Source organism: Erithacus rubecula, assembly GCF_903797595.1.
Source record: "Erithacus rubecula genome assembly, chromosome: 1".
Taxonomy (NCBI): Eukaryota; Metazoa; Chordata; class Aves; order Passeriformes; family Muscicapidae; genus Erithacus; species Erithacus rubecula.
Genome location: NC_136658.1, coordinates 73,332,503 through 73,356,007, shown reverse-complemented (window position 1 = coordinate 73,356,007; position 23,505 = coordinate 73,332,503). Strand labels below are relative to the sequence as shown.

The window sequence follows — 23,505 nt, the reverse complement described above, 5'->3', positions numbered from 1 at the left end:
CTCAAGAATCTCCAAGGACTTTTCAAACATTACTTAGTAAAAGTCATTCACATTGATATGAGCTGGATTAAGTATGATACAACAGATGAAGGTTTGACTTGTCAGAAGCCTGGTTGTATCCAGATAAGTTCTTATCCAGAAAATCAAGGAGCAACCTGTGTCCTAGGGGCATCAGGCACAGCATCACCAGCCCGGTAAGGGAGGGGATTGTCCTGCACTGCTCTGAGCTGGGGCTGCCTCACCTCCAGTGCTGGGGGCAGTTTTGGGTATCACAGTATAAAAAAGACATTAAACATTGGACAGTGCTCAAAGGAGAGCCACAAGGATGGTGAAGGGCCTTGAGGGGAATCCCTGTGAGGAGCAGCTGAGGGAGGGCACTTGGTCTGCTCAGCCTGGAGGAGAGACCCCAATTGCATTTACAACTTCCTCATGAGGGGAAGAGCAGGAGCAGGCACTGATCTCTTCTCTGTGGTGACAGTGACAGGACCCAAGGAAACAGCATAAAGCTGAATCAGAGGAGGTTTAGGTTGAAGGATTAGCCTGACAGAGTTCAAGAAGTGTTTGGACAATACTCTTGGGTGCATGGTGTGTGACTCTTGGGGATGGTGCTGTGCAAGGCCAGGTGTTGGACTCGATGATCCTTGTGGGTCTCTCCTAACCCAGCATATTCTATGATGCTATGGTTACAAAAAAAGAAAGCAGAATTTTCAGAAGCTGAAATTTTAATTTAACATCTACTTGCAATTATCAGTGTAGTTTCCATTGTTGAGTGAACGTATGTACTTAACAAAAATTAACTTTATTTTTCATGTGATTGGAGTGATTGAAATCCCCTTGAATATTCTGTATAACTTTTGAAGTTCTTTTTAAATTTTTAGACCTCTGAACATCTGCAAGTGTGCATATTTTATGTAGATTTAGCAAGTAAAAACAGCCTTCAATTTTATATTTTACAGCTAGTGCTTGTGCCTTTTTGTTCACATACATATATGTGCATACACATGACTTTATAAAATGGGAGTCAACCACAAAAATTATAAAGTACTTATATTCCTGTTTCACAGTACAGGAAACAGGCCTTGTACTGTAATACACTAAAGCAGAATTGCTTAAAGAGATTTATGATTTATGAAATCTTAACCAATATAATATTACTAGCAAACATGTAGGTACCAAACCAGTTACTGTTGAATTCCACTGTTGGTGGAATTCATGTATACACACATCACAGATAAAGTTATAAAGTGGAAGTAATTGATTCTCAGAAATGACCAGTAATGTGTTAGATGAGAGCCTGAATAACTTGATTTTTCTTTGTGATCTGTGATGATAGACTACTTTGTCTAACTTTAATGGCTGACAAAATTCTGATTTTTTCCTTCTATGCCATATTTAGTTATTTCTATGCCACCACCTGAAATAATAGTTGTTTTACCTTTGGATTTTACCCATACTTATAAACCTCCTAATGGATTTACTTCTATCTGTTAGATCATACCCTAAAAGAATAAATACCTGTAGGTTTTCTCCTAAATAACTTATGAACTCACTTCTGTGCATAGAAAAGTACACAATGTTGTAAGTTGTTGCCTTCCTCTTTTGTGGTATTTACTTTGAAAATTATAAAATAATAATAATAAAATAATTACTTTTAAAAGTTCTAGAATCAACCTATATAATTTATGTTTTCACTGGTAATCATGAAAATTCAGTTTCTTAGCTTTTGAACGCATAAATTTTTTATGAATGTTACTGTATCCTATTTACATTTTTTCTTCAGTTTTAATATAAATTATTATTTATTTTGGAAAATGATTTTTATTTCATATCCATTATGGTAGTAGGTAAATTTAATGGTACAAAGTATGAGAAGTACTCTATTTATGATGTTATATTCCATTTTAAAAGGGTAGGTTTAAGGACAAGGGGAATTCATTGATGTGGGCTGCTTCCCTCTCCAATTTTTAAAGATTTGAGTAGTTTTGGATACCAGATTTGAAATACACTTCAATCATATAGAATTTCATAATTTTTCAGGATTTTATTTCTTTTTTCTTACAACATGTGTTACTCCAGGATTGAATTATTTTGACTTCATGAGAGAATGATATGTAAAGAAGAAAGGTGGTATTGAAAAATTTATATATATATATATATATATATATATATATATATAAATATTAACACATACAGATTGCTTGGGCAGTCTGAGGGAGGCCAGCCCAGATCACCCACTGTGATTGCTTCCAACCTAAACAATTCTGTGATTCTGGGGTAAATGTTGGAAAATATGAAGATGCATTGTCCGAGTTTTGTGATGTGACAAAAGGTGTGCTCTTCAGTGATAACATTTTAACCAGCCTGTGCACATTTTGAACTTTCTAACCCTGAGTAAGATAGAAGGAATTGACTTTGAGAAAGGTGTGTGATTTATTTTATACAAAAGCCCATCCTAAATACAACACTGTTTTCCAAGAACCTTTGTATATTTGTACAGTTGCATTCATTGTGGGAAATATCTTAAATATATATAAAATAACAAGCTTGGGAGCTTTTTAGTACAGCATCAACATATTTGGCTTTTGGGCTTTATCTTGTATTTACTTAAAATCCTCATCATGCCTGGCATGTGCCTAATGTTTTTGTTTTCTCTTACAGGAGAAAGGTTGAAATCATGCATACTCACAGTCTTTTCACACTTCTTGGAGAAAGGTTGATGCTGCACACAAATACAGTGACCGTTACAACATATAACACGCTTTATGAGGTACAAATTATTAAATGTAAAGATTGTAGTTTCTGCTGTAAGATGTATCTCTGTGCTTTATAATCCTGATTCTCAAGACTTTTGAGAAAAATTTCAGAAATGTTGAGAAAGTATTTATTGGTCCACAATGTATTTTGCTATGCTTTAGATATTTTTATTAACAATGTCATAATATTTACAAAGGCTCTGTGAAGCTTTCCACTTCTGATGGAAGAGATCCTGTTACTTAAGGTATTCATTGTTTTTCACAAAAAAAAACCCCCGAAACAAGCAAAACCTCAACAGATACTGCAGACCTCCAATTGCTCGTACTTCTCCACTGTTTGGAGAGTTGGTTTCCATTGAAATGGAAAATGCTGAAGTCAGAGATGCTTCTCTTTTATTTTTTCTTTTTGATGTCACTCATTTTAAGTTTACAAAATTTTGAAGAGTGATATTTTTTCTCTTTTAGCCATGCCAAAATGATAACTAACAGCCACTTTTATGTAGCAGATACTGCTTGAGGCAAAGAAGTATGACCCATAAAGCATTCAGCTGTTTTGTCAGGTTCTTGTAGAAGCTTCAGTTTCAATGATGAGCAACTTTGTAAAAGCAAAATATTAAGAAGAACATTAAGTTGGTTGAAACCCTTGTCTTCATGTCTGCACATATAAAGCTCATGTCCAATCTTCAGTTATTACTGAAATGGTGACTTAGAATAGAATCTTTTGCAATTTATGAAAATCTTATGCACTAAAAAGATTTTTAGGATTTTCTTTAGTCACAAATAGATTTAATGACTAGATGCTCAGGGTAGGTTCCAGAAAAGAAAAAAAGAGACTAGAGGAGCACTTGGTTTACACAGTTCTAAGTTTGAATAATGTAGAAAATGATTCTCCTATGATTGTAAAAACCCAAATGTTATCTATTTGCCAGTGACTTAGATCCAAGTTCTTTATTAAGCATTGCCTATTATGGTTTGGCCACTTGAGCCCTCAGAGTCTACATCCTGTATTCAGTTTTCTTAGAGCTTCTGTGATTGGTATTCTCAGAAAATGCATAACTCATTGACAAAATCAAAGTCCTCATGGAGTTCAGCATCCACAGGCATTTACATTTGAAAAAATAGCTAGAGAAAAGGAGAGAAAAAAAGGGTTTTGTGCTGTAAGTATGGAAGATCTGCTAAGATATTTTCCATATCTCTCACAGCAAGGCCATATTTTCATTCTATTTTAAATATCAAAATGCAAAGACCTATTCTAAGACACTGTGTTTAAAAAATAATCAAACTAATATCAGTCATAATGAGAGAGATAAAGTTCTTTAAAATAAATATTAATACTGAAACTATTTTGAAATGCATTTACTTGAGTGTATTTACTGAGAATTTTGTGTTGAAGTAATTGAATTTTTAGCTTGTTCTTAAAAATAAAGTTGCATACACACATCCAGTGGCAGGTATCCCAGTGTGAAAGGTTTGCAGTGTTGCCTCAATGCAGATTAATTAGGTTGTCAGGTACAATTCAAGTGACAGGAGAATGCTCTGTCCTCCTCATTATGTGAAGCCCCAGGATTATCCCTATGGAATGCTGTCTCTGATGCTTACTCTTTCTAGCTGGAGGAAACCAAACACCGTTTTAAGAATTATTCAGTTTGATTTTGATGAAATGTGTGAGAATAATTGTTGATGTATGTAGCTTATGAAAGATATTTTGATCTGTGAATGTACAACAAATATGAGAAATATGAATGGAATATCTTTAAAATACTGTTATTGCATATTTAGGCAATGAACTCAAAGTTTAGCTAATCAGCTACAGTATCACCATGAAAATCTTTATCCTTACATAGAGGAATCACTTTATTCCATTCTTCAAGATTTAAAATATTTCACCTAATTTTTTTATATGACGTTGCATGTGGCCACAGTAAATGTTCTTAACGAATTTTAAAATGAACAAAGAAATACTGTAGTGTTTCATTAAAAATGGTAAAAGGAAGTTAATGTTCTGTTTTAGATTTTGACAGAACAAGTATGCACCCAAGTTGTACATAAACCGCACCCAGAGCCAGATTCAACAGTGAAAATTCAGAATCCAAGTAAGGACAATATATTGTGCTTGTTTGGTAAATGTGTCACCTAGAGGTTGTGGGGGTTTTTGAAATGATGGTTCAGAAAGTGAGAACAATTCATTCATTTATCTTAGACACATATGGGTTTGAGTTACCTCTTACATTAATAGCTGTCAGCACTATTTATTTTTTTAAACATTGGTAAAGTGCTTTACATAACTAATTTATTCTTTCAAAGTGATTCTTAAGGTGGTGGCAACGCTGTTAAAAAACTCCACGCCAAGTGCAGAGCTGATGGAAGTTCGACGTTTGTTCTTATCTGATATGATAAAACTCTTTAGTAATAGCCGTGAAAACAGAAGGTATGTCAATGCAAATAGTATTTTCTCATTATTGATTTCTGGGTAATAACAATTTGTAATACTCTGTGTAGAGTTTTATAGTCTGTAGTAAATTAAATATATTTAAATGAAATTTAATACATTTGTGATAACATTTCTCAGTTCAATAACTAATATTGGATTTTTCTCTGTAGTATACATTAATTTTTTTTCATTCTGAAGTATTTTTGAGTTTATTCCTAATATTGGATTGATGTTAAGAGATGATGTTCCTCCCATCCCTACCATCATAATGTTAAAATAAAGCTTTGTTTGGATATATTTTGAACTAATTATTTCACTTTAGATGTTTACTTCAGTGTTCAGTGTGGCAGGACTGGATGTTTTCTCTGGGATACATAAATCCTAAGAACTCAGAAGAGCAGAAGATCACAGAGATGGTTTACAACATTTTCCGTATTCTCTTGTACCATGCAATAAAATATGAATGGGGAGGCTGGAGAGTATGGGTGGATACTCTTTCTATAGCCCATTCCAAGGTAAGAAACGGCCTGTAGATGTTTTGGGGTTTTTTTTTGTTTTTTTTTTTTTTTTTTTTAAATACTGGTAACACCCAAAGGCAGTAGTAACATAGCGTTATAAGATGTAAGGTGATTTAGTGCCATCTGGTGGCACTTGTTATTCATGTCAAGGTGGCTTGTTTTTCTTGTCAAACAATTTGTAGGCTGTACTTAATATGTTCCTAGAAATCTTGCTAGATTTTAACCAATTCATCTAGCGTGTATTCATCCATGTAATCTGTTCTTTACTTTCTAAGGTCACATATGAAGCTCACAAAGAATATCTAGCAAAAATGTATGAAGAGTATCAAAGGCAAGAGGAAGAAAACATAAAGAAGGGGAAGAAGGGGAATGTGAGCACCATCTCAGGTCTTTCCTCTCAGACAACAGGAGCAAAAGGTGGAATGGAAATTCGAGAGATAGAAGATCTTTCACAAAGTCAAAGCCCAGAAAGTGAAACAGATTACCCCGTCAATACAGATACGAGGGACTTGCTCATGGCTACAAAGGTGTCAGACGATGTGCTTGGAACTGCTGAGAGACCTGGAGGAGGAGGAGTGCATGTGGAAGTTCATGACCTTTTAGTTGATATAAAAGCTGAAAAAGTAGAAGCTACTGAAGTAAAACTTGATGATATGGATTTGTCACCAGAGACACTGGGAACTGGAGAAAATGGTGCACTGGTAGAAGTGGAATCTCTTCTAGATAATGTATACAGTGCAGCTGTTGAGAAGCTCCAAAACAATGTTCATGGAAGTGTGGGTATTATTAAGAAGAATGAGGAAAAAGATAATGGTCCATTAATAACTCTGGCTGATGAGAAAGATGAACCTTCTACTAACAATACCTCATTTCTCTTTGATAAAATACCTAGTCAGGAGGAAAAACTCCTTCCTGAACTTTCAAGTAATCACATTGCCATTCCAAATGTGCAAGAGACACAGATGCATCTTGGTGTAAATGATGATTTGGGATTGCTTGCACATATGACAAGTAGTGTAGATATAACTTGTGCTTCAAGTATAATAGAGGACAAAGAGTTCAAGATTCACACCACTTCAGATGGAATGAATAGCATCTCTGAGAGGGAGTTGTCTTCATCATCTAAGGGATTAGAATATGCTGAAATGACTGCCACAACTCTTGAGACAGAGTCTTCTGGTAGCAAAACTGTACCTAATGTTGATGCAGGAAGTATAATATCAGATACAGAAAGATCTGATGATGGTAAAGAGGCAGGGAAGGAGATAAGGAAGATCCAGACAACTACCACAACCCAGGTAAATTTCAAGTAGTATGTATGTGTCTGATGTAATCACTGCTCATTGTGGAGGGGGATATTAATAGTGTAAGATCTGAGAGACTTTGGAATATTTCTATATTTGATATATTTTGTAATTTATATGAAAAATTTGCATCTTCCAGGCTTATTTTCTTTGAAAATGCCATAAAATTAAATATTTCATGACTGTATAAATATATATATATGTTGCATATATTACTTAAATAAGTTATTTTATACTAAAATCAGCAATAAACTATGATTAATTAATTTAAATCTGGGCATTGATCTCTGTTATAAATAAAGTTCTTTAAAAGAATTATCAACTGAGCAACCAGCTGAAATTTCTTTTAGTCTCTTTTTTGAGTGCTATGAACTCTAAGCAGTCCATGGTTAAATATTTTTTCTTAAAATTAACTGTAATAAAAAATTTGAGGTAATTATTAAATAAAATATAAATGTAGAATTATTGTTTTCTTGAATAATGTGAAGTTTTATTTTAACATGTTTACAGTGAAGCTGGCAGTTGAAGTTTTGGTTTCTGTAGGTGTGGTAACTGCCTTGTTAGATTTGGTCTTCTTGAGACCACTGAAAACACTGAAAATTACTGAAAGACCAGCCACCTAAGGGGAGATACTTACATGTTTCATGCTTTTTTATGCAGTAGCAATGCACATGAAAACCCATTCTTGCAAATACAGTATTGTTGGTATATAGATACAAGCTCCTCTGTTTTGTTGCTGTTATGGTACCACTGTTTCTGCCAGCATGAGGGTTACCTCAGTTGTACCTGAAGGAGAATGTATTTGACTGGAGCTGCTAACCTCAAATTCTCTAAAAAACAAGTCTACAATCATCTGCCTGCTTTATCAGTAAGAAGTAACTATCTTTTATTCAAATGGACTGAAAGAAAGCAAACAAACAGTGTGAAAGAGATGGGAGCTATTGCTTACTTCTAAGAACAGTTAATGCCTTTATTAATAATAGATCAAATATTGAAGAATATCAAATTCACTCTTTCCTACATTTCTAACTAGAACAAAATGGAAAATGCAATTGAAAGCACTATGCAGACCATTCATGTGAAAAATTAAAATCTTAGATAAATCTAAGAAAAAAATAAACATTTTATTTCAAGGTAACTCTAAGACAAACATAGGAAATGCAAGCAACTGTAATAATTTTAGTTCCAAGAGGTCAAATTATGTAAAGAAAATCTTTTATGTTCTCATAATACTAGCTACAGGAGATCAAGATGAGACTAAATAAACAAGGAGCTTTTCAGCTCAACTCCAGTGGTATGTCCATTTTTACACTGCTAACATAATTGTTTTGCAAAGTTCTCTTTTGTTTTTAAATTGACATAATGGGATTTAGAAGACTAGATGTAATTCTCTAATGATCCTCTTAAAAAGGCAGATAAACAAATTGGTTTTGAAAAATTAGGAACTGTCCAAAAATACGCATTTCTTGAAGCCACCACTTTGTCCATATTTTCAGTCAAATCGTCAAAGAAAATTGTGTGATTAGCCAAAATTATAATTGTTACATATAGACAAAGTCTTGTCACTGACTTTGAATGGACTACATTTGGCCTTTTCTGTAAGGCTTCGAATGAAGAACCTGAGAGTAGAAGTGAGTAGCTGAAAAGGGGGCCAGCCACAGCCCCTCAACACCGATTGATTAGACTTGGAGCAGCTCATTTAGGGAAGGATGCTGCCTGCCTTGCAACATCCGTATCTCCTGTGGTTTGTGGCCACATTGTTTTATCCTGTCCTTTCTCAGATTCTGTATTGCATTCAACACCACACTGCATAAAGTTCACATCATTTTTGAACCTCGTGTCCATGTAGGCAATACAGGGTCGATCTGTCACCCAGCAAGACCGGGATTTACGCGTTGACTTGGGATTTCGAGGGATGCCCATGACGGAAGAGCAGCGACGACAGTTTAGTCCAGGCCCACGCACAACCATGTTCCGGATCCCAGAGTTTAAATGGTCTCCCATGCACCAGCGGCTCCTGACAGACTTGCTTTTTGCACTAGAAACAGATGTACATGTTTGGAGAAGGTGGGTCGTTTCTTCTTGAACTCCTGATTTGTGTTTGCATCAGTAATGAAAAATTAGGCATGTTGGAGAGGGGATGTTACTGGGATGGAGGGGAGAATAAGAGTTGGTGTTAGCTGCAGTGCCTCTGTATTTTTTACCTTTTTACCCTTTCCCAGTCTGGCTCAGCTCTGTTTCACAGGTAGTTTTTCCTGTTTTCTTGAGGAATTCTATAAATCCTGAATGCCTAAACAAACTGAGCTGCTCTTCTAGCTTATAATTTAGCATTAGAATAGGCTACCCTTGTTCCAGACAGGATGGCTTCTGCTAATGGCCTAACTTCTGCTAATCTAACTGATCAATTAAAACAGCTTCTCTACCAGCAAGGTGTATAAATAACACCTCTTCCCTATAACATTTTCTAAGGAAAACTCTACTGACAAATTTTCCTTCACATGCCAGCTCCTGGTTGGGTTTAGTCTTGGTCATCTTATAATGTTTTATAACAGCAATGTGATTTCCTAGTGTTTTTGTACATATTAATAGAGGTACTCTGTAACTATAATATAAAAGAGACCATTTACTCTAATTTTCACAACAGAATAATTCATTTTCAGAAAACTTGAGCATAGTTTTATCAAAGGAGCAATTTATATTATATTTAATTTCCAGTTTGGTGAACTGTTCTGTGATACTCACTTGGAAATAAATAATTTTGATGTTTTGCTTTCAGCCAAGTATATGGGAGGGGATTATATATTGTGTTTAGATAAAAATTGAAGGTTAAAGTTCAGATTGTATATTTTCACTTGAAGCCTTCAATTTTTGCTGCTGGCTGACCACAAATTTCTTTGAGGGAAGACCATACTTATAGACAGAGTATTCCTCAATATTTTCACACAGGGGTTTTATATTTTTTAGAAGTGACTGTTTCATGGGACAATTGCTCACCAATTAGGAGCTGCTGAGATTTCACCTAATCTTACAAATGTCTGTGGCTTGTGGAGCTATAATATTAATGCTAGGTTTGTTATCAGTTTACAAAGTTTATACTAAATCTAGTTATGGCCATATTATCGAGTTTCTCCTTTAAAACAGTAGCAGATGTCATTAGGTGTTGTCAAGGTTGCTTCAAATGGCACTGGTGCAGCATGGTGAACTCAATATAAAATAGTTGTTTTCATGCTGCAGAAAAAACTCCACTGCTTTCAGCAGAACTGCCTGTGAAGTGAAGTACTGGTTGATGGGAATAAAAGGTTAGGAGATGCTGTTCTCAGCTGAGTATTTGAATAGAATTGTGTGCAAAAAGAGATAACAATCAATTTGTTCATTAGACTAGCCTTGCTGATATTTTTAGACAATTTACATGCAAATTTTTGAAGCCCAGATTTTTCCTTTTTATCAAAGAAACATTCACAGTATGGTTGCACCGAATGTATTTATCTAAAATTTATTTTAATTGTTTTTAATTCACCCTCTTTTCTGTCTTTGCAGTCACTCCACAAAGTCTGTGATGGACTTTGTCAATAGCAATGAAAATATTATTTTTGTACATAACACAATACACCTCATTTCCCAGATGGTAGACAATATTATTATTGCTTGTGGAGGAATCCTACCATTGCTGTCAGCAGCCACATCTCCAACTGTAAGTACAATATTTCCACCTAGTGGTCATATTAGAGATTGTTGTTAATAATGCAAACCACTATTTTCAGCTGACTCTTCTTTAAGGACTCCTTTCTGCTAATTCCTTAAAAAATTTAAATTTATAATCAAACAGTTACACTTTGATATACAGAGTGTTTATAACATTTTGCATTTGAAATGCTAATTTTATCAGAGAAGTAGTACTTAGTAAGAATAATATTTCATAGTTATTTAATATTTCATTTAAAGGGATGACCATTAGGATAATGATTCCTGTAAAAAACCGGCATGCTTTATGATATCTACTCATTAATATTCATAAACCTTTTTTGCATGGCCACTATTAGTTTACATGCCAAATGAGACCAGAAATCATCTCCTCTCTGCTCTGTTTGCTTACTCCTTCAGTAGGTCCTTTCTTCAATTTTTGGGTTTTTTTGTTTGTTTGTTTGTTTTCAATTCTGTATTGAAAACAATAGATATTTTTCCCTTCAAAGTTGTAAGTTCTTAGTAGATTAAAGCTCACACAGGCAGAATACCATCACAAGAAAGGAAGGAATATTTTATAAATATTGCATTATTGGCAAGAGTAATTTTGTTATTCATATGGGATGCCTTGTCTGTGCATTTAATATGTGACTATTTCTTTCATACTAAAATTCGTCTTGAGCATCTAGTAAAAATTATCTGTAGTTAATATTGGCCTTTGAAAGGGGTGACAATGAGACCCAGAATGGACAAAGAGACTCCTTTGAAATAACATAGGTAATAGGCACTGGAGACTACAAATGGGGTTTGTAGTAAAAGCTCAATCTTTTTTCTAGCCATTCAGCAATTTTAATTGCTTTACTTTTTCTTTACTCTTACTTGCAGCTAAAAAACCTTTGTATGCAGATTTTATTTTAATAGTATGAATGTATGGGCTGGCAATTTGCTAAACATTAATGTGATTTTCAGGCAGGCAGTTAATGATAAAATGCTGCCTCTTTCCTATTTTCACTGTGTTAACTGGAAAAATATTTGCTATAAGCAAAAGCAAAAGATTACAGGTATTGTCTGTAGTCACAAGAATACCATTAAGGTGCTTATTTTATAAATGCTTCATTGTAAATATTGACAACTATGAGTACACACTGAGCCATCTTGAAACACAGAGTGCATTGTAATTCTTTACAGTAAAGTACATGGAGGGATATTGTTTTAAAGCAAATATTTTAGGCATCATTTGAAAATGATGGTATTTCAGCATCTCTGATATAAAAATATAAAAAGGCACAGCATTAAATAGGTTACAGTTCCATTGAATGTTCTTTGTGGGTTTTAACTCTTGTCCTGGTTTCTGATTCTGCAGAACCATACTTTGGAATAATAATTTTGAGGTTCATAATTTCCCTCTATTTATCTTGGATAATACATATGTGTGTGTATCTGCATAGATAGTTACCTGACACAGCTTTAATAACTACACATCCATTTCTTAAAATATTGTGTGTTAATACTGTCTTGCTCAGTAGCAGTGATTTTCATGCATTGATACAAAAGACCATATTTTCAAATTTGGGTACTATGCACACATTTCTCCATGATATGGGGACTGTGTATATTACTTCAATGCTTAATTTTACCATCTGTTTAGGTCCATAAAAACAAATTGTGAAATTAATTAATTCAATTAAATTTTGATTTCTGGCTTCAAATTGAATGAACCCTACTGTTTGGAATTAGGAAAAAAAAAAAGGGATTCTTCCTGCCCATTCTACTCCATTCCTGTTCCTCATTGCATCCATAAAGATTAAAAGGAAGTGGATTTATTCATTACTGTGACAGATATGAAGATTGCAGCCCATCCTCCCTCTTTAGAGCAGGTGCTCTCCCTTCAGTCTTGTTCTGAATCACAGTTTTGAAGGGAGCAGATGCCCTGCTGGGCATCAGACCACTTGTGAATATCCATCATATGATGAATGAAAAGAAGTTTCATGCTGGTTCTCAGACTTCTAATGCTTGTGCATCCTTGAACTGCTGTTCAGAAGTGGATGGATTGCTGGTTCAGAATATATTTCTTCTCAGTCTTGAAAGGGCAAAGTAGGCCACTGAAAGTAATCAGTTACAAAAGGCTGTCTCACCCTCCTCCTTCCAGAAGCTGCTAATGGGAAGAGAGAAGAGATTTGAAACTGGAAGATTGATATGACATCTCCACTGCATAAAAACACTTACAGCAGGCCTGCTACTGGCTGCTTTCTGCCAGAGTAACTCTTACAGGGAGAAAAAACCTTTAAGCTTTCTCCCTTGCTGATGCACAGACTCACAGAATGGCTGGGGCTGAAAAGGGGATGGCAAGGAGTCACCTGGTCCAACACCCATACTCCAGCAGGGCCATCTACAGCCAGCTGTGCAGGGCTGTGTTGAGACAGCTTTTCAGTGTCTCTGAGGATGGGGGCTCCATCACCTCCCTGAGTAATTTGTGTCACTGCTCAGTCAGCCTGACCATGGAAAATGTTTCTTGATTTCTATGTGGAAATTACTGTGTTGTAATTAATTACATTAATGGGTAACTTTTTATCCACAAGGTACAAAGTTCAAATTTTGTGTTGCACCTCCTGAATCCCTTTCAACCCCAACTATTCTGTTAGTCTGTGTAGTTCTGTAGTTGAAACTGGGCATGGTATTAGAAGTCTGCTCAATCCGTGTTGCACTGCTTTTCCAAGAGGAGGCTGTTCACAGGCTGCATGAGCTGCCTCACTGGGTCAGCCGAAGGGCCTGTCTGCTTCAGCATTTTGCCACCAACAGTGGCTGTTTGCAGCTCACATCAAAATGCAGAAGTCTGAGCAAGCATATTGATTGCTCTAAGAACTCCATTTCAGCATTTAGTATTTTAACAACTAGAGAGGGTGTTTGGGCTGTCATTTTTAATAACCACTGAGAAATTCATCCTTCTAGACTTTATCTAATCTTTTTTGAAGCTACTTACACTCTTAGCTTCCATAATATCCTATGGCATTGAGACTGACAAAGTAATTATATAACCTTCGAAGCACTTGTCTTTGTTTTTCTTAAGCCTGCTTAAATGCATAAAGTCACTATGTGCTTTACTGTTTATGCTGTGAAAAGAGTGGTTAATCATGTCTTTATTCAGCTCCATATCCTTTACGACTTTGTAGGATTGAGTCGCATCTCCTGGTGTGCCTGTTTGAATCCATACAATCTTCCTCTTGTTTAGTCTCTGATCCTCCATATCTCTGTTCTACAGAGCTTTTCTGGGGTGTCAAAACTATCACATTTTGTAGATCCTGTAGAATACATATATTCAATTTATCGACAAGTATGAATTCATTTTTACTTAATTTCTTCCTCCTGCACTTTCATGAATGGTGACGCTTCCATATTCCCACTAAAGCGCTTTTGGGGCCCATATTGAAATTTTAAAGTAGCAGTTCTTACTTATTTCTTCTTAGTATATTTTATTTGAGGCATAGGTCCTGTATTTACATCTGCTTATAAAAAATTACTTTAATTTTTGGTCGAGAATAATGAAACATGAAAACAGAAGGAGTATAGAACAGCCATTAAAGGTCATTCCACCCTTTAACTTCGGGATAATGAAATAGGGGTGGAATTCATGAAGAAATTAGGGTAAATTTCAGTATTCATTTGAAATACTTAGATGTGGCCTAGATTTCTATCCAATGGAGATCTACTCAACAGAAGCAAACGATTCAGATCTCTGATGTGGGCATCTATCAGATCCCTGTAGGATCCAGCTGGAATGATTGTCAACCTGAAGCTCAGTCCTGTTTCTTTTTATAAGAGAGCTTGTTTTCTAATGGAGAAAGACAGAAGCACACAGTTCCTTTTCCAACTGTTTCACAGTTCTGCCTAAGCACGTGTCCTTGCTTTCAGTTAGTCAGTCAGAGTTCAAGCAAATCTGAGCTCATTCTGGGCTACTCATTCTTAAGCAATCCTAAATTCTGCTGTAAAACTCTTCTCAACAATCTGCTATAGAGTTAGTTGCTCTTAAAGATCTCCCATCACCTCTAATTTTATAAAGCACTTCACCTATTTCTCATTAGAACAGATGCTAAATATTAGATGCTTGAATTAATTAAGTCTATTTGAAGAAAAGAGCCATAGATAAATTTAGCAAAATTACTTTAAGAATGCTGGAGCAATTGCAGTTTTGGTTTGGTATTTTTCTCTTTTGTGCTACAGATTCTGTATTGTGTTCTCTCCCTTGCTAAAAAAAAGTAATACTGTCACAGTTTCCTTAAAAAGATGAATGTTTGAAAAACTTGCCATTTCAAAAAATTTTTTGTCTCTTTGCATAGTTCACATTTGTAGTGAAATGGCAATTCTTCTGGGCTGGGTGGAAATTACTGCATGATTCCTTGCCTGCTGTACAACAGGCACTCTTATCTATGGAATTTCCTCACTATGGAACTCTTGTAATAGAAATCTGCCTATTATCTTGTGAGGTTTCTTGTTGTTTTCTTTTTGGTCTGGTTTGGGGTTTTTATTTGTTTGGATAGTTTTTGTCACTTTGTTGGTTTTTGTTTGATTTTTAATCCAGGATGATCTAAATAGAAACAATTAAATATAAATTTAAAACAAAACAAAACAAAAAAAATTCATTTTTGGTGTAAGCAAACCACTCAGAAATCTGTGGGTAACTCACGAGTGCAGAGAAGGTTATATGTTTGTATGGCATACAGGACAAAGTTTACTGTAGTTCTCAATAACCTATTCCCACTATTTTTAATATTCCACTCCATTTCAGTTCTATACTACCTCTATCCCAGAATCTGTACATGGACTTGTTTCAAATGCTGGTGTTTTTTAAAGTGTTACCAATTGTATATATGAGATGATTGAATGTTTCAATTTGTAATTGAAACAAATATTAACAAAAATATGAGCAGGTTTTTTGGTATACGGTATAATCTAGGCTGTCTTCTACTTTTAATTCTGATGTCTAGTATATTAAATTGGGAATATTGGATTATTCTGCTACAATTATGGAGAGGTCAAAAAATACAAAATACCAATTTCCTTTTATTTTCTCCTCTATGTTGGAAATGTCTTTGAGGCTTTCTAAAAATAACTGCAACCATAAGGAAGACATTATTAAGATGTTGTGGAAGTGTGAAAAACAGGACCTGTAAGGGAAAAGGTTTGCAGAAAATGCTTTCTCTTAACAGAAGCAGCTTTACAGTTAAAACATTTTGTGTATAAGCTAGCATTTGGAAGTAATCGCTGCTTGCTATAAAGATAGCAGTTGTGACAAGGACTTGAGGACAATTGAGCAAGGCAAAACAAATTTGAGGAATATAAATATAACTGACAATTCAGAAAAAATTTCCAGATCCCTTGCCATCAGTTTGTTTTTCCACTTATTCTAACAAGTCTATAATTCAGCTTCTTAGCAATTTAATGTATCAGCTCTCAAATTATGATCTGAGGGCTGCTGGTGTTATATGAACTGTCCACAAAACTCCATTAAACATTTAATGATGGCCTCATTAGGTCTGTGGATTAAAAGCTGAGATGTGTGACCTGTGTATAGTGTTAGCATTATCATGTTCAGGATTTGTGTTGTTCTGTGGGTGCTGTGTGGTCTATAGCAATTCTGAGAATCAAAAGTGGTAAAACTGATATGAAAATTATCAGGTAGTAATTGAGAGATAATAGCCACAGGTTAATTATCCTGCTGCATCCAACTAGGAAAGGATGAAGACACATTTAAAAATTGGTTGAGTGTGGTATTTTCTGTCCCAAGAGGGAAGAAAACAGTTCATTTCAGCTTTTCTTTTTGTTAGATTACGTTTTTCCTCTGTTTAAATTCTAGCAATGATAACTGACTTACTTCAAAGTTTCTTTCTATTTTAAAAACAGATTCAGTGAAAACTCAAGAATTAATTCCTAGCCCACTGTGATAAAGTGGTTCTACCTAAAACTAAACCATACAAATTTAACACACACATTAAATTGTGGTCAATGAAGTTTGAAGGCCAACTCAGTCTGTCTTAGTAAATCCTGATTTTTTTTTTCCCCAGTGGTTCAAAAGCATTGTCATATCTAGTTTGATACTGGTTGAGGCTAAAGAAATCACACCCACATGTAATATTATTATGACCTATCTTGTAGTGAATCCAAAGGAAGAGCATTATGCAATGAAGAACCAGGTTGTTTGTTTCTATTCATATTTTTAAAGCATTTTGAACATACTTGCCTCCTCATAAAAGAATTAACTACTTTATTGCATTTCAGTTGAATGGCTTGTTGTAGAATGCTTGTATCTATATAATTAGTTAAAACATTTTGTTTTGTTTTCCATTGCTTCATAAAGTTCTTTTATGCACACATAAAAGATGTACATTGCTTTGGAAGAACTAGTGTTTACATGAACTCTGTAATAATATAAATTTAAAGTTTTCCTTGTGCATAGCTATCTTTACAAGTTTTTATTTTCAAATATTCATGCTGAGGTTAAATGTTTTGCTGTTTTAAATATAAATTAAACAAATGTATAATTCTGAGATACTAATTTGTTTCAATTTACCTTGTATTTTTAGTTAACTTAAATAATTTTCTTTTTCTTTTATTGTTGTGATCTGTTGTCTGTTTTGTCTGTTGCATGTCCAGGGTTCTAAGGTTAGTATTGCTGCTGTAAGTTTCAGTTTTTTGCATTTTCAAAAATACCTTATTTTTGATCATTTGATATTTTGACCTTTCTTTTTACTATTATTCTTACTATTATTTTGCTATATAATACAGTGGGTTGTGAATAGGAGTATATTGGGTGTAGTAATTAACTTTTCCTACCATATTTCCCTTAATAACCTGGTGCTCTGTCACTTATGGTGCTTGCTGTTAGCTCCTGGACTGAATGTAGTCAGGTCTGTCAGCTAATTTAAGTTATAAATGCAGCTGTCAGCTGAGAAACTCTTTATGTCCTGAACATGATCATTGTGTGGGAGACTTTGTACTGCTCTTAAATTATATTGAGTAGTTCTGGAGTGGTGATGAGTGTACTTTTCAATGAGTTTGAGACACCACTATCTAAAATATTGATGATACTAGAAGGCAGCTTGATCAGTAATGGAATGTATTTTAGAGCCTATTACAATACCAGTGTGCTGTATTTAACAGGTAGAAGTGATGGTAAGTGGTGTAAAAAAACTGTCAGCCTTTTTTTTCCCTCCATGCAGCAGAATTTTAGGGAGATTTGTAAAAAAGAACAGAGGTTCTTTTTAATTCAGTTTCCTAGAATCTTGCTAAAATGCACTAGTCTTGTAATAAGTGAATTTACTATATAACTTGAAAAAATAGAAAAAGCAATAGATATTCTGAGAGGTTTAAGACAATGACTGACACAATACAGTTGAAACATGATAAAAATCAACATCAGGCAGTCAACCATCTGCAAGGGAGCCTGATGTTATTTCAAGCATGAGTTCAAAGTTCAAGTTTCTGTAAGCACATATGAGTTTTTCTAGCAGACTGTTATGGCTATAGATTTTTTGCCAATGTATTTTCCTTGGATGAGTGCTTTCAAAAAAACCTTCTTCCAGTCTGTTCTAAAAAATCCAGCAACCTATTTTTCCAAAATAGGAACACAGCACAAACTAAACAGAGGAGCCCTGGCCAAGGAAGACAGCAGCTAGGCTGAAAATCTTTCTTCTGAGAGTTGTCATTTTACTCTTTTTCTAATATTGTTGGGCAGTTCAGACAGATGACAGCCCTCCCCAAATAACTCATGTGAACAATGTGGTACATCCTTAAGAGAAATTAAATGAAGGGCTATTTATCATTATGGTGACACATGCCACTTTGTATCTGTCATCTTTCAAAACAATTGTTTCCTTAATACTGTTTGGCACCATTTGCACTTTTATAATATTCAATGTAAAAATAGTCTTAATAGTAAACCATAAGTGAGGCTAGTAATATTTTAGTAGTATGGAAATAATGGGGTTTTTTTGTTTTCTGTATCTTTTATTTCCTTTGGAAGGAAATGACCTTAAGAACACAATATATATACTTTTTTTAATAAATACTTCTAAGCAAATTAATAAAAGTTGAGAAACACAATGAAAGTACTTTTCAAAGAGGAACTAAGCTGTGTGCTCAGAAAGTCTTGCAACTTTAAAGCTTGTTGTCAATCAGTAAGAACCAGCCACTTTTAAATAAATTGTAAAATAGTATTTAGGCATGTAATTCTGGATGCAGACCAATGTCACACATCCCTGTTTTCAAGTAGTCTAGCTCCAGAGGTAAAAGTGTTTAACCAGGTATTTATTTTTTGGATTGAGCTGACTGTTTCCTCACTTACCTGCTCTGTTAAATACCTGACTGCATTTGAAAACATGACTCTGGACATCCAAGTGTCTTCTTGGAGAAAAACATTTTAGATTTCAGAAATATTGAACTCATTCAGAAATTTTCTGCTACTTCCCAATAAGGAGAGTCCAGCAATATGTTAGGAAAGAAACAGAAACTCTCTGGGCTATGTCACTTGTCCTTTTTTGCTTTCTCTCTGTTGTTGTGAGGTAACAAACATAATTGGAGAATTGGACTCTGTCAGGATTCTATATGCTGTAAACATTCCAGGGAAAATCAATTTATTGAGACAGTGCAAAACTATATTTTTTCCACTCCACTCTTCACATTTGCTTGTTTTTCTAAAGGAACATAAAAAAGTAAAAGCTATACACTGAGTAATTCCTTTAATCTGTTACCTGTTTGCATAGCCTATGGAAGAACGTAAGAATATGTTGCACCCTTTTACACCATGCATTGTTTTATTATCTGCTCTTACTTTGTCTTTATGTAATTGCTAATAACTTTCTCATTTATTAGACTTTTTCTCATCTATTACAGCATGTAAAAGTAAATAATTTTCTCACTCTTCATGCTGCCTTACTTTGAGTTTCACTCATAGCTTATGTTAATGATGTCAGTAGGAAATTTTTAAATAACTCTTGAATCTATATGCCATTAAACATAACAATTTAGATCTCCATGTGTATGTGCTGTCTTTATATTTCAGTTGTGTTCAAACTGTTTAACTCAATTATCTCCTTTTAAAGACTGAATTGGAAAATATTGAAGTGACACAAGGAATGTCGGCAGAGACAGCAGTAACGTTTCTCAGCCGTCTGATGGCAATGGTTGATGTGCTAGTATTTGCCAGCTCTCTAAATTTTAGTGAGATTGAAGCTGAAAAAAACATGTCTTCTGGAGGTCTAATGCGACAGTGCCTAAGGCTTGGTAAGTCAGCAGACAGGATGTATTAAGTAGTTACTTACAGGTCAATGAGTTGCGATGGATCAAACAGTGACATGTGTAGGAAAGGACCTTGTAACTAAGGTTTGATGTGATAAAGTGAAAATCCTATTTATTATTGATTTGATGCGTTTTTAAAGCTGATTCAATTTAGTCCCAGGAAAGACAATTCTAAAAATGTTCTTCCTTATATATTTTAAGCTATATGTATTCAGAGAGAGTAAAATACTAAATTTAATTCAGTAAACAGATGATTTTTTTTTTTTCTTAAAACTGCTTTGCTACCTTGCAGTTTTTCTTGGTTTGTAGGACTCTATAGGTTATGTAAAAGAAAAGGAGTGGGATATTTGTGCAGACACTGTAAACTTCAATATCTTTTGCAACAATATAGCATTTATCTTCATTGTTTATTATTCTTCATGCCACTTATGTTACTGGTAATTTTACTGCTCCTGGTATAAAATTTTTGAGTTATTCCCAATTCTCAAATTTTTAATCAAATTTTCAACTACTGCCTACTAGTAATTAGTGCTAATTGATGCTCTAAATATAATATTGAAAAAATATTCTAATTTGTGGTGTCCTTTTAGTTTGTTGTGTAGCTGTGAGGAACTGCTTAGAATGCCGGCAAAGGCAAAGAGAGAGAGTAAACAAGACGTCATTAATTGGGGGTAAAACTCAAGATGCTCTTCAGGGTGTAACAGCATCAGCAGCAACCAAGGTAACTGAGCCTTAAGTAACCAACAGCAATGATGACAAGTCTAAACATCTGCTTTTGGGATCAGAACATAATTGTAACTGCCTTCTCAAATATTTGGCAAAAGCTTAGGTTTTTCCTGTTAATTGGTTTATGGTAAAAGTGTGTGAAGGTGCTTATTTGAAAGATTAAAACCTTGATGCAGTAGTATGACTGGAGCATTCTAACCAGCTTTTGCAGTCTTGCTTGGCCTACTTGAAAGTACAAGCACCCTTACTCACCTCTGTCATATATACCTGCATAGATTTTTTTCTTTTTTTTTTTTTTTTTTATTCCATCAGGGTACTCCCCAGTTTTGATAAAATCTTGCAGTCGCATCTGTTGGTGGAATATCTGAGTTCCAAAACCTTCAACAGACCTTTGAATGCATATTAGGCATCAGTATTTACCATCTGCTTTTAGAAGTGAATTTTATTGGATATTCAGTTACTGCTTAGTTTTTCCAGTGTCATTAATTTATTTTTTTTAACTTGTTCACAGCTTTAAGACTTTGGGGGTACAGAAATTAAAATCTGAAATAATGAGGCAGAGTCCCTAACTGAAATAGCCATTGTATGATGTAAATGATCCCTTCTTTTTTATAATTATATTTTTATTACTAAATCAGTGTTTTCTCTTCTCTGAAAAATTTTTCAAATAGCCTTTACAAAGTTAGCTCCTTTATATATCAAATCTCACAAAGACATTACATTTTTCAATATTTTCTCATTCAATGCAAGGAAAATCACTATAAGGAGACTTTTAGGTGTGCAGGCCTCACATTTAATATATTTTTTTAATGAAGCAAGCTATTCTACATTTTTAAAATAGTAGCAGTTATTTTATAAGTAGTCTGTAATAAGTCTCAGTAAAATTAACATTTATTTTTATATTTCTGTTCCACATTTTCAAACATAGCAAGCATATTAGAAATTTATTGTTCTGCTATGAAGCAACTGCAATCTGAAACAAACTTTTGTGTCAAAATTATTATCTTAATTCTGTCTAGAGATGCAGTTGTTCCAAGCTACTGGAAAGACGTAACAATTTATATCTAAGTAGTATTAAGACAATAGTTCAAAGCATCACTTTTTTCTAGAGCCCTTTATCTGAGTGTTATGTGTTATCATCTAAGATTGATGTAATACTGAAAAATATGTCTAATTAAGGTTCTAACAGAAAAGCTTTGATATTTGGAGGGGACAAAAAAAAAATCTCGCTACTTTTTATTTTTAGACTCCCCTTGAAAATGTCCCTGGAAATCTTTCTCCCATAAAGGACCCTGACAGGCTTCTTCAGGACGTTGATATTAATCGTCTACGAGCAGTTGTATTTCGTGATGTGGTGAGTAATATATGCTGTGATTCTTTCTCCTGCAAAAGCATCACTTATGTTTTGAAAGAGATTTTGACTGTACTCGAATTAAAAATATCCTTCATGTACAGCACTTCATATTTTACCTGCAAACTATCTGCTTGTGACTGTAACTACCAGCCACCTTTTGCACTTAAAACTTATATTGATTAAGCTATTGCAGATTCGTAGCTAACTGTGTTTAACACTCAGCCTTAATCTTATACTAGCCAAATAATCACAACCAAGATAAATCAGTTATGACTTGGGTTGATTGAAATTGTGTTACTGAAAATGTCAACTATTTGTCCAACCAGGATAGAAAGAAGAATTAGTATGTGTGCAACAGAAATGCAGCAAATCAGTTTGTAAACTCAATTCTCATTTCTGCTGTAGATATTTATATATGTAAAAATATATAAAAATATGGGGTTTTATTCTGCAATGGTTTTAGCACAAAACTGCACCACAATGTACTCAGTTTTAAATGTAGTGCAATAGGAATTATTACTGTATACCTGCAAGTACATATGTTATATTTAAATTCTCCAACCTGAGTTCAAAGTGACAATATTCTGTCACATATTCATTTCTTAACTAATAGAGAAAAGAATACAAGAATGCATGTGTCTGGAACTTCTATGAAAGAAATTAATAAGAGAATTTCTAGTTATTTTAAGACTTGAAAAAGCATGCAGCCAGGTTAAATAACACCCAGAAAACATGGAAAACAAGCACTGGATTTGTAATAGAAAACCATATTTGTGGAATTGAGAAAAGATGAAACCGCTATAGCAGTAGATCAAAACTACAGTTTTAATTTTAGCATGTCAGGTTTTACATGATAATAATAATAGTAATAATAATTAAAGACATTTCAGTTTAACTAGAGCAATTTAATTTCAATCAGGATAATATCTAAGCCATAGATGGCAGTTCCCTTGAAGAGCAGATTCATGGGATGATAGGAAAAGAGGACAGCTAAGTTATAGTGGTCCTGACTTCCACTTAAATCAGTCCTGGAAACCTAGGATTGCTTCTGACCTCTCCTATGGGAGGAGAAATCAGAATGTACAAGCTGGAATTTACTTATGGAAGAAAAACAGTGGTGCATTCTCCCTGCTTTGACATGTTACCAGAAGTGTTATGCCTGCTTGTGCATCCAGCATTGGCTAGAGAAACATAAGTGAGCTTAGATTTCCCTCTCAGCAATTGTACTCTTTATCCCCTTGTCAGGGCCCTTCACAATCTCGTCCTTGGGGCAGCAGAAGACAGTTGCCCTTGCTGCTAGGAAGCCTTTAAAGCACTCTCAGAGTAGAGTCAGGCCTCTATCTTGAAAAGTCCCTTGACTCCACAGACCCCACAATTTGTGTAGTTGCCAAATTACCTCCAAAATTCAGTACTTATTATGTGCTCTGTGTGTGTGCTACACCACTGA

The 23,505-nt window shown here is 34.5% G+C and overlaps 1 protein-coding gene across 8 annotated transcripts in view; it reads left to right on the top strand.

Moving 5' to 3' along the window:
* Window positions 1–23,505, top strand: part of NBEA (neurobeachin) — a 451,247-nt gene that overhangs the window by 135,840 nt on the left and 291,902 nt on the right. For 5 of the 8 annotated variants that reach the window (XM_079333487.1, XM_079333486.1, XM_079333485.1 and 2 more), the window contains exons 18-28: window positions 2,659–2,767; window positions 4,765–4,846; window positions 5,058–5,181; window positions 5,507–5,699; window positions 5,978–7,000; window positions 8,856–9,073; window positions 10,544–10,697; window positions 17,336–17,359; window positions 19,783–19,963; window positions 20,569–20,699; window positions 21,951–22,058. In XM_079333487.1, the coding sequence (XP_079189613.1) occupies window positions 2,659–2,767; window positions 4,765–4,846; window positions 5,058–5,181; window positions 5,507–5,699; window positions 5,978–7,000; window positions 8,856–9,073; window positions 10,544–10,697; window positions 17,336–17,359; window positions 19,783–19,963; window positions 20,569–20,699; window positions 21,951–22,058 (2,347 nt within the window). The remainder of the gene's footprint in view (window positions 1–2,658; window positions 2,768–4,764; window positions 4,847–5,057; window positions 5,182–5,506; window positions 5,700–5,977; window positions 7,001–8,855; window positions 9,074–10,543; window positions 10,698–17,335; window positions 17,360–19,782; window positions 19,964–20,568; window positions 20,700–21,950; window positions 22,059–23,505) is intronic. The other 3 variants (XM_079333484.1, XM_079333490.1, XM_079333489.1) reach the window with 1 other exon arrangement.